The 12,441-nt window shown below is 41.1% G+C and overlaps 1 protein-coding gene across 1 annotated transcript; it reads left to right on the top strand.

Annotated features, from left to right (window-relative positions):
• The first annotated feature begins 7,683 nt into the window (after positions 1 to 7,683).
• Positions 7,684 to 9,848, top strand: rpl36 (ribosomal protein L36). The gene is made up of 4 exons (XM_060066977.1): positions 7,684 to 7,811; positions 8,503 to 8,597; positions 8,814 to 8,948; positions 9,733 to 9,848. Exons 2-4 carry the CDS (start codon positions 8,505 to 8,507, stop codon positions 9,820 to 9,822), a joined length of 318 nt encoding a protein of 105 aa, XP_059922960.1. The 5' UTR covers positions 7,684 to 7,811; positions 8,503 to 8,504; the 3' UTR covers positions 9,823 to 9,848.
• The last annotated feature ends 2,593 nt before the right edge of the window (positions 9,849 to 12,441 follow it).

Below are 12,441 nucleotides of genomic sequence, written 5' to 3' on the forward strand. Positions count from 1 at the left end.
AATATAAAGTAAAAACAAGTGTTATCTAGCGATCCGTTAACTGTATTATGTTATTTCGTCTTTGGCAACATGAGCGCGAATGTTTTTTGAAACCTGCCCGGCAACGGACGATGCGATCATCTGCTGACAGGCAGGTTTGGAATGTATGGATGACGCGCCCGGTACAAATTTGGCAGCCGGTACAAATTTAGTGTGACACCGCCCCACTAATGTCTCTCACGCACACCGGACACATCAGGACTGGCTGGGACAGTTTTTATGTATTTGATTTTAATGACAGCCCAGCAGGAGAGAGCTTTTCTCTGCCTGCTCCTTCAATTAAGAAGGACAGCACAGCGACGTCAGTTTCTCGTCCGGTCTTTATACCCCCTCCTCCGCCGCAAACAATAAGTATTTGAATGAGAGTGCCATCCAAGACTGTTGGGAGGGAGAGTGTGCTGTTATGTAAGGGATAATGTACAGAACGCCAGTCATTATCGGGAAAATAAGCGATCAGCAGAGAAATAGTCCACCATAGACATTGACATCGCTTAGCAACCGGCCACGCTGGGTCAACAGACTATTGAGGAGTGATAAGAAAGACAATAACAAACATCACTTATTTTCGTTTCCACATTTATATTTAAAAAATGTCTATTTGAATAGCTTTTATGTATGATTACATGCAATAGACAGACATTGTTGATCTTGGCAGGTATCAGTTTTTTATGTTATGTTATGTTTATGAATGGCAGTGGCATGGCTACCCTACTCACACATGTTTAAAATAAAAACATGAATATATGAACCTGTGTATTATGAATATCTTAGTATTGAATGCAAAATAACAAGGTACATTTATACATGCAGGACCAGTTTAATATAAAACACAATTTTGTACAATATATAAAAGGGGGTTCCCGCTCCATCTCTCCATCAGTTTGGGGCTCCTTGGCCTGGAAAACGTTGAAGACCCCTGCTTTAAATCAAAATAATTAATTCAGAGAAAATACATAGCCTACAAACATACGGTGGCGCAGTGGCGCTGTACGGTGGCGCTGATCATTCACGAAAAAAAAAAAGTTTCACACCTGTATGCTGTAGCTGTCTCGTAATTACGAGAAAAGATCTCGTAATTACGACATCAGGATCTCGTAATTATGAGAAAAGATCTCGTATGTACGACATCAGAATCTCGAAATTACGAGAAAAAATGAACGACTCCACTGCCACTACTTTGCTCAGTAGAGCCAATGCGCGTACATGGAGAGGTTAAATTGGTAAGCTTGATACTTACAATGTAGAGGCTAAATACTAATGGACATTGCAGTGACAGTATAGATAAAGTTTGTAGATATCGGTTGGGACGTGCACAGGGGGGTTGCTCAGGTTGCTAGGGCAACTGCCATATGCCCTCCTCGACTCACGTTGCCCTTCCGAGGAAAAAAAAAAATAATAATAATTTTTTAATCATTTAATGGATGCAGAATTTCATGTAGGCCTAGATAAAAAAAATCGCCACTCGAAACATTGGCGGCGAGTTGCCGCGCGGCGTGTGAAAGCTGCTTTACGTAGCTGCAGCGCTGCACGCGACCGGAACACCGGCACCTGTGAGACGACTGCCTTGATGTTGTCGGAAAAGGTGAATTTGAGATGTATAACAAACAAGCAATCATTATCACGTTTTATGAAATTAATTACAATCTTCATAAATCCAGGCTCAGTTTGCCACGTAACGTTTAGCCTAAATAATCAGACAGCTAGCTAGCTTGCAGACAAGCAGCCCGTTATCACATAGTCTACACATTTTTTGATAGGCAAACTAAGCTACATGTCTGCTGATAATTAGTTTCTAACATTTCGTTTTAACAAGAAGAATAAATTATGGAAGTAATGCATCACATGAATTCTTTCATTCAAAATGGTTCATGCCTAAATCTTATCACTATTTTGGGTTTGGGTATTGTTTGTTATTGTTAAGTGAAGCCGAAATGCCCAGTGAAAAGAGGAGGATTCGGGAGAGAGAGAGAGACAACTAAAGGAGGCAGCAAAGAGGAGCACATCACTACAGGGTTGGCTACGAAAAAGCCAAACAGCAGATGGGACAGAGACTTTGCATAGTGATAAAAAATTATACTGTGTAGGCTAATTGATAAATTAATCAGACTCATATTTTAGCCTACTAATGGCAATTTTTCATAATTACATTACATTTAAGATGAGGAGCAGCCACAAGCCTCCAGACACTCGGAAAATGTGGACCAGGAGGAGGCACATAGGGCAGGTAGGCCTGAGTGCTGATCACCATACATGAGAGGACCATGCTAGAAAGTACAGGGTTAAAGAGCTGCATGCTAAATAATTGTAATCTAAAAAAAAAACAGGCTATTATAGAGATCCTTTCAAAGATCTTGCCTGAGCAGAACATAAATACCACTGCTTCTAGTGGGCATTACAATAATAATAATAATGGTAATAACAATAATAATGGTAATGGTAATAACAATAATATGTCATTGGACAGATGATGCATCAGTACATCAGCTGCGTTCAGAGAGCCAGAGCCAATCCCAGATGAGATCAGGACAGACTGGGAAAGGAGAGATGAGCAAGAGGATGAGATGAGGGAGAGGAGAACATCAGCAAGGGAGGATATTGAGATGAAGAGTGGGGCAGAATCCACAGATTTCGATTTTTTGCTGAGGTTGGCTAATCCCACAGATCCAGCTCATGTACAGAGCAGCAATCTAAAATACGATCAGACCTTCATCACATTTTCCAATTCAGTCAGACCTTGCCGTCCTATGGTAAATTTCCCTCAAAATCCAGATGGGTGCTCTTTTCAAGCCCAATGGTATAATGATGACCCCTGGCTGGAATATTCTCCACTGAATGATGCCATCATGTTATGTTCTTCTTCTTCAAGTCATGTTTTTCTGCATTATCGTTAGTAGTAGTTATTTCAGTGTTTTACTTATTTGTATTAATATATTAATAAAGACCCCGTTATTCTCAGTCCTTCATAATTATAATAATAATAATAATACATTTAATTTAGAGGCGCCTTTCAAGACACCCAAGGTCACCTGTGAGGTATAGCATGTGAGTTGTTTTTTTTTGGGGGGGGGGGTGCCCTTTTTTCAGGTCAGAGCAACTGCCCCTCAAAATTCCTGTGCACGTCTTACGACCAAAAGTGCCAAAAGTTTTTCCTTTTCTTTTTTTAAGTAGTGTTGCTTTAGCTACCAGGCGAAGTAGCATCAGCTGTTAGCTCCATGGTTAGCTCTAATGATGACGCTGAAGTTAGCATCCGATTCGCAGCATCCGATTCGTCAGCTCAGGAAAAGGTTACTGTGCGTTCACACCAAACGCGACGGGGCGACAGGATCCCATACAAAGTGAACGTATAGACACGTATCGGGCGAATTTTTCGCGAGAGAAAACCGGAGACAAGTTTTGATTTATCGTGCCACACTTTCGCCGTGCACAGGCGAGCGCGTTCACGAGGATTTGTGGTGCGACAAATTCGCTCGAGTTAACAGCCAATCAGCTTTCAACCGTCAGCTCTATAGCTGACTTCAGCTCTATATATAATATAATAGTATATAGTATAATATTTGTATATATAATATCACGGCCAAAATCTCGGTGCGCCTCCAGATGGCCGTAGCACGGGGAGCTCTCAGGGTTTGTTTACCGGCGTTGCTATGTTTCCGGTCTTGTGTGTTCCAACGGTTTATTAGGTAGGCCTATCTAATAAATCTCCGTCTATTCAATACTTCATTCACTGCCTCTTCCGTGGTCATTACAATATTATGAATATACTGCGTCGGGTCCTCCGACGTCTCTCCCTCTTCCACAAAAGGTAAAGACATGCATGGAGTGATGTAAATGATGAGACGAGACGGAGATGGGTCGAGTCAGCTTTACTCTCCACTTCAAAACAAACCAGTGTTACTCGAACATGAGTTCAAACGAAACTGTCGAGAAACGGAACTGTCGTAAAACACAACAGTATTAAACCGGAACTACCGGAAACCGGAACTGTTTAACTTAAAGGTACAGTCCCTTGGTGAATAGCTGTGTTCGAAATCGTTCCCTATACACTCGTTCCCTATTCCCTATATATTGTACATGATATAGTGCACTATATAGGGAATAGGGAACGAGAATTCGGACACTACGCTGAACATTTCGCAAACGTCATTTGCGTAAATGCGCCTGGTATTTGTGTGACGTGATGCGCCGACATCATCTAAACAAACCGGGCTGGAGGTTGTATTGATGTTGAATGTTACATTTCCTTGTTCAAGTTTTTTTAAATTAATTTTAAATGTTAAATATTCTATGTTAAATCCCAAATAAATTGTTGACATTTCTAAACACAAGCCGGAGACTCCATCATTAAATGTATTCGTTTTCGCGGTTATTCAGCTTCTTCTTCTCCCCTGGAAAAAATACAACCGCATTGCATTGTGGTATACGGGAGTAACATGTAGGGAACATCGTATGTACCCTATTTTAAGTCCACTATATAGTGGACCACTGAGAATTCGAACATCCTAAAAATGGCGTGCACCCTAGTGCACTACATCCATGATAGGGAACGATTTCGAACACAGCTAATGTCTTACACAGCAGTTGTGGGTCACCACAACAGCCCAGATTATGATGTGTGGCGCGACAAACTTCGGCGAACACACAGTTACTGTGTGTTCACACCAAACGCGAAATTTTTCGCCCGTTCGTGTGTACGTGTGTGCACACTATCTTGTGTTTTTGTGGCTCGGCATCGGCAGCAGCACTTGCCTCAACTACGAGCGTGCAAAAAGCGCGGCTCCTTTAAACGGAAAAGCAAAATCGCAAGAGCGATATACAGCTGTAAATATTTTGGACAGCGTTGAGTTTTGAGCTATTCGGCGATTTAGCATCTCAGCTTTAGGTGTGAACGTACAGTAACCAAAAGCTGTGAAAGATGCAATAGCATAAAACGCAACGCTGTCCAAAATATTTACAGCTCATGTCGCTCTTGCATTTTCTCACAGTGTGTGTGTGTGTGTGTGTGTGTGTGTGTGTGTGTGTGTGTGTGTGTGTGTGTGTGTGTGTGTGTGTGTGTGTGTGTGTGTGTGGTATTGTTTATTATGGAAAAGATCCGCTCAACGGGAGCATTTGTGCCAGGCAGACACACGGCAAACTGACAAATTAGAAATAGATTTTTTTGCGGTATCCCCCTGCTTCTGAAATGCGTGCACATCTCCACCCACCGCTCGTCCGCTGGTTTCCATCAGCATTCCACTGTGCGACCATCCCTGTTGTGTAATGCGGATTGCGTATGCCCTCATACATTGTTGAAATCATATGCTGGATGCTTTATTCTTTCTATCATGTGTTTTTTTGTTAATGATCGGGCTATGATAAGACCACATTGGCTATCGCTGACAAAAGGGGATAGTGGTTTGTGGAAATCGGGACGATTGAGCTCGGGACACGCAACTCAAAATCTCACGCATGAAGGAACAAATGTGTGGTAGGAACTAGGAACTAAAGTTCTCGCGTATGTTTACTGGGACCATCTACATTCCGATTGGCTGGCAGTCATTTACAGCCGAAACGCAACTAGTTAATTTGCATAGAGTGTCTCTCATTTACAGCTTTACAGCTTTAAAGCTACCGCTCAAGCGTTTTATCGCCTCTATCGCTTTATCGCTCAGGTCTAATAGATAGTGAAGGGGCGTTTATCGCTCAAAACGGTTTACAGCTTTTAGTGTGAATGCACAGTAATGCCCTTTTTGCAATACAGTTTTTTCTATTTCCTCTTCTGTTTTAGTTTGAAAATTCGTACCATGGCACCAATTCTCAATTAACAGTGTGTTGTTACTTCTAATGCCTGACAACTGCATTTTTATTATAACCACAAAAGCCCTCTCTTCCCCTAGACAATTTAGCTTAGTAAATACAAAGTTAAAATAAATGATTTTAGTAAATGTGTAATACATAATGTATATTACGTTGGATAAATATTTGTTGTTGGTAAAAAATTGTGAAATCACAATGTTGAAAAAAAAGTATGTTACAGTATAATCTGGTATGAACAGTGAGACAAACTGGCATTTGAAGATAGTTTTGCTAATGTTTATTGTTTCTTCACAGATTGACATATCAGTCATCAGAGAATTGGATGCTCAAGGATGTCCCTTCTTGAAAAACTGAGAAAGAAAATTAGGACAAAAACAGCCAGCCATGATGAGGAGTCTGAAGAGGACCCTGGGCCTTCAAGAAGCGCAAAAATAATGCTATAGCCTATATGTAGGCCTAATAGCTATGATGCATCATTTTTGTAAAGAAAATTACAAGAAATGCAGTTCAAAGTGCTCTTCAATGATAAATGACACACAGGTCAACTAGCTTAGCTAAACAGAAAGGCATTTTAAAGCATTAGAGAGATTTGTTAATGAAAGAAAAGATCCATAAAAGAATAAATCAGTGAATAACAAAAATTAGGCTACCTCAATTAGTTCCCGACATGTGAACTGGATTAGATTTTTGTCGAAGTCCCCTGAGATGTGGTCCTGCTCCTTCAAATCTTGAAAGATATTCATCCAGTATTGTGCATGGTGTTTTCTTAAAAATCCCCACCATTGTTCAATCCTTTGGTTATGATTACTTGAGCCGGTAATGTAGCATCTCTCAGAAAACTGGTCGTCATGGTAACCTCTTAAAAATATCTGCATCTGCTCCACTGATCGGTTTTCTGTACCCAGGTCTGACCTGATTCGGGTGGGAGTGCAGCTCCTTTTTTCCACTTCATCAAGGAAGTTGCCAGCAATAACACGGGGATTGCTATTTGTGGTGTAAGCATGTAGCCATAGGACCATACGGGAAAATCCATTGACAGCACCATTAATACGGCTAGATAATGTGCGGAACTTTTTTTTTGGTGAATGCTCAGCGCCACCACCAGTAGCCTATGCATAACAAAGTACCTGCTTCTTTGTCCCTCCGTTCCTTGCTCCTGTAAAATATTGTGAATGTCATTTTCTTTATCCAGTTCTTTTAATTTCTGCCTGTGCTGGTCAAATTTCTTACATTTAAATAAAACATGATTAACATCTTCTACAACTTTGCACTCAGAGCATACACCATTACTTTTACCTATTATTGCTAGAGTGGGATTGAGTCCAGTATGACCTAATCTCAACCTTGTTATTACAACTTCTTATTACAACTTCGTCTGTTTAGCCCCTTTTGAGGTGATTATTTTCCCTCCAACCCTGCTCTGGTTCCTATGGTAGTATCTGGCTGAGCTCTCTGACTCCCATTCATCTTGCCACCATAACATAACCTCTGATTTAATTAATGATATAGTATCACCAATGTAATGTGAATATCTGTTTGGCCTTCTAATTCCAGTGCTTTTTAGCTAATTTATCAGCAATTTCATTGCCATAGATTCCATAGTGGCTTGGAATCCAACAGAACGGAATATCTAATCCAAATCTTAAATCATAAACCAATCAGCATCAGCAGTGTGATTTAAAGGGACCTTTGTTCATGGAACTATCATTGGGTTAAACATGTGCCCGAAAAAATTACATTACTATTTAGAAATTAAATAATATTTCATATTTATTAAATAATATTTAATATTTATTAAATAATATTGATAACATTGAAGCATTTTTGTTTTATGGCATTAGTAATGGATAATACAAAAATATATTAAAGCATTGCAAACTGGAGCAACACCACACCGCTAGAGGGCGCTGGACAAGAATCCTTCTTTACCAACCGGCAACCTCACAACTCTCCTTCCTGTTTGACAGCCATTGAAGAAGGTCGGTGAGCATTCTTTTGCCGTGTTTGTATTTTTAAAATCGTTTAAAAATCTCTGCAATCTCGCCAATTTATGGCTTCATAATGCACTTATTAGTGAACTATAGCGGATTGAAACATACATAGTGAATATTGATAGAATATAACAAAGGCAACCGTCTTACTTAACTGAAGTAATCTTTGCCACAAAGCTATAGAATAGCGAACAGTAGCTTTCTGACGAGCTGGACCCCCTCTCAATAATTTCCGTTTAATGTCCTTTTTAGACATTCAAATCAACGGTGCCAATGCATCAGTCTTGGCTCGGAATCCATTGAATTCCTAATCGTGAACGTTAATGTAAAGTTACAACATCCACGATTTGCTATTAAGCTAGCTTACTCTAAACTATAGCTCTGCTACAACTCTGGTCTCTAAAGCCGCCGGACCTTCTTGTTAATGGGCTGCAAGGATGATTGACTGTTATATCTATGGGGTATAGATGGATGTCAACTATCTGTGATGGGCCAGATAAAGCTGTTCTGCGGCTATTTCCTAGAAATAGACCGATATCGCTAAAGAATCGGGATTAATAAACCTAGGTCAATGTACACAATGTGTAGATAAAAAGGTTTTGAATTGTGTTCAATTAAAGCATAAAATGAGGTACTCTTTAAACACACGTTGGTTTTTATTTCCCCTCCGATCTTTCAGACATGGCTATCCGCTACCCAATGGCTGTGGGCCTCAGCAAAGGCCACCCAGTCACCAAGAATGTTTATGCTCCTAGGCACAGTCGCAGACGAGGCGTAAGTGTTTTTCCTGTCACCTGAAGTGTTTGGTATCTTTTTAATTAAACACTGTAGTGACTAAACTATTATGTTTTGCTGTGTTAAGGGAACTGGAACAAGTGGTTCTGCTAGGAGTACTTTTAAAATGTATCGGTCAATATTCAAGTCCATGTACTCATGAATGCCTTTTACCACTGTCATTCCTAAATAACACTGAACAATATTATCTTGCAGCGCTTGACCAAGCACAGCAAGTTTGTTCGCGATATGATCCGTGAGGTGTGTGGTTTTGCACCTTATGAGAGACGTGCCATGGAGCTGCTCAAGGTGTCCAAGGATAAGAGGGCTCTGAAGTTCATCAAGAAGAGGGTACGTGGAGTGCAGACAATAAAATGTTTTATAACTGAGACGTCATCTTGGTAAAGCTTTAAGTGAGGGTTTCCTGCAGCCAGTTTGACGTGTATATTGCCACAAATGTGAACTATAGCAGTAGCGCATTGGTCTTTATGATCATTGTGTAAAATACTTCAGTGATTTAGTCTTTTTCCCCTAAAACTCAAACACTGAATGCATGGTTTACAGAAGATTAAGGTCCTATTTACATTTTCTAAAGTGCAGAATCAGTACAACCAAGTAATTGACAAATGTTGGTGATGCCAGAAGGCCCGTACCATGGTTTAATCATCCAAATAACCCATCGTAATCTGGGTGAATACAATCAATATGCTGCTGCTTTGGTGCTCCCAGCGTACCATATTTTATATGCACGTATACATGATTAATACTAGCTCCATATGTGCTCCATATGATTGACTCTTGGGTCCCTCTCCGTCACTCACTTTCTTAAGCAAAGGCGGATCACTGTCATAAAGCACATTTTGATTAATATCTTTGGTTGTTTTATCCATTGTATGCACGTGCAGCCATGTTTAAAGTGCAAAGCACTTCTGTGGATGTTTTGTTTCACTCTGGAATAAATGAACAGGGTTACACACTCTTGCTATTAAAGAAGCAATTTCGGATGCAGCACATGGCTTAAAACGCCTTCATGTTGAGATGAAAAGTAAAGACCATGACATTGTTTGGTCAATTTTTTTTGTTTTTTCATGAATAAATGCAAATACTGGACTCACTCTGAATTTTATGTTTACAGATTGGTACTCATATCCGGGCCAAGAGAAAGAGAGAGGAGCTGAGCAACGTTCTGGCTGCAATGAGAAAGGCAGCTACCAAGAAAGAATAAACTGTCAATAAATCTTTTTAAGATGATATGCTGTTAGTTATTTTTGAAATCTCCACTTGGTAGGAAGAAAACGTAGTGCTGAGCAATTCTAAAAGCCTTTCTCCTTACTGATGCTGAAGGAACATTTGACTTGCATTGGGAAAACGGCCTCCAATTGTTGAATATGCAAAGTTGTATCCAATACAAAAAAAATTCAGAAACTTCTTGGTTTAGAGGATGTTGAGGTGAACTTGCAAAATTGTCTTGAAGCAAGATAATTAATTAAATCTCCATTTGTAAACAAAGCAATCCTTTTAAAGGGTCTATTTTTAGGGATCAATACTTGCTTAATACGTTGAAGGTTCCATGGCATGCTGCCAGGTGTGGTGTGATTAGCAGTAACAACACGGTGTCCGTTTGGTAGTAAAAAATAAAATAAATTAAGGACCTTGAAAGGTAGTAAAAAGTAACGAACGCAATTTGACTTGGTAGTACATTTTTACAGGGCCTGAACTGAGTAGCCGTTAGAGTTGGAGTCGCTGGTTGCTATAGCGACGCAACATTTTCCGCCTTTTCCCCTCAGTTCTGTACGGCTGAGTTTCTTGCTCGGAATGGGTAAATGCAAGTTTTCACAAACATGGGTTGACGACCCGACATTTTAAAGTGGCTGAAACCCGTGATGGGAAATGACGAGAGGCTTTTTGCTCGTTGTGCAAAAAAATGATGTGACATGGAACGGCATTAAAGCGATTAAATCACACAACGCTTCGAGCATTCACCAGCAGCGGCTTCGTGCGAGGGGGAGCAGCTCTCTATTAGAGGTCTGCGCGGAGCATTCACCAGCAGCGGCTTCGTGCGAGGGGGAGCAGCTCTCTAATAGAGGTCTGCGCGTGACACAATATTCACCCCGCTCCCGCCTTGTACAGTGCCGCTCCTGCAAATAACTAATTTTTAGTCCCGCTCCCGCCCGCATCTATATAGAGTGGCGAAGTCACGCCCCTTCCGGTAGGGCTCATGGGACCTATGAGATCGAAAAATATGAATGGGTGTCAATGGAGAGAAAATAATTATTTTCTGGTCCCAGTCTTTATATGCCCTGGATTACACATATGTTGTTTGTGGATTTAAATGATAATTTTTCATGCAAAGAAAACTAAAAATGTTCGTGAAGCAGTTTGATAATTTTAGGTTCTATGTGAGGCCGCTTTCTGAACTACAGCTCTTCGCTGCTCTCGACGCATATGATATTCGTCACCACACCCGCCCTTGGAACTCGGCACAGAGATGGCGATCTCTCTGCCCCACTTCACCGCTTTTTCCAAGGGGAGGATAAAAGCATCGAAAGAGGTGAAAACCATTATAAATCGGGGCACGTGCAGAGTTTCAGTTATGCCGATGGGAAGATTGTCGGTCTTCTCCACGCCAGTCGCAGGGAGCGTGACGTCACATACGAGCCGTGTAGTCTTTCTCGTTGTGTTTTCTCTACAGCCTTTATCTGAACAATTGCACAATAAACGGTCGAACTCTTTGCATGAAAAATTATCCTTTAAATCCACAAACAACATGTGTAATCCAGGGCATATAAAGACCGGGACCAGAAAATAATTATTTTCTCTCCATTGACACCCATTCATATTTTTCGATCTCATAGGTCCCATGAGCCCTACCGGAAGAGGCGTGACTTCGCCACTCTATTATATCCCGCAAATGCAGGCAAGGATGGATGTTCACTTTCTGTCTCAGGAAAGCCCTGTCCCTTGGCTTGGAAAAAACGAGCGCGCACATAATTCATTAGGCTACCAGTATTGGTAACATATTTATTGGTAAGCCTGCATGTTTTCAACCATACAAAACATTAAATAGGCCTCAGTAACCGTAAGACGAAACAGTCGCATATTAAAAAAAATAAAAACTCTGCAGGTCGGTACCAGCACGTCTAAATGAAAAATGAAAGGTAAAAGAAACAGCTGCTGCTTCGACCATGAAGGAAAAGTTGTTGGAAAAGTAGGTTTTGCTTAATGATGAGGGCTTCATGATAATTTGTATATTTTACTCTACCCTCATTTAATTGCCGGTGTGCAGTGTATCATCCCGCCCGCCCACAGCCGCAAATGCACCTCTATCATCCCGCCCGCACCCGCAATGAGCTTTCATTTTTTGTCCCGCGCTGCACTATTTGGCGTCGCGTCCCGCGGGAGTGCAGTCCTCTCTTCTCTATGTCGTTGTTTTGCGGTGCTAGTAGCAGCAGCACTAGGACTACAGGGATTGCGGCAATGTCACATTTATACCTTATAGTAAGTGGTGCTTTGCATACCCCCCGCCCTGCTGCTTGATGTCGTGTTGGTAGTAAAAAATATTGTGGAGGTAGTAAATTAATCTGATTCCTGCATATACCCTGTACAAGCCGTTTTGGAAATTGCCCCTTATGACATCACAGGTAGGTGTGTCCACCTAGATGTGTGCTGGATAGATAAGTCTACCAGCCTACCCAGTGGATAGTAGCATCCGTCACACATCTAGGTGGACACGCCCACCTGTCATAAGGGGCAGATATCCTAAACTTGCTTATAGCGGCTAATCAGACCACACCTGGTAGCATGCCATGGGACCTTTTAATATTTAGGTACTTGTAGCCATATA

This window comes from Gadus macrocephalus, chromosome 12, assembly GCF_031168955.1.
Source record: "Gadus macrocephalus chromosome 12, ASM3116895v1".
Taxonomy (NCBI): domain Eukaryota; kingdom Metazoa; phylum Chordata; class Actinopteri; order Gadiformes; family Gadidae; genus Gadus; species Gadus macrocephalus.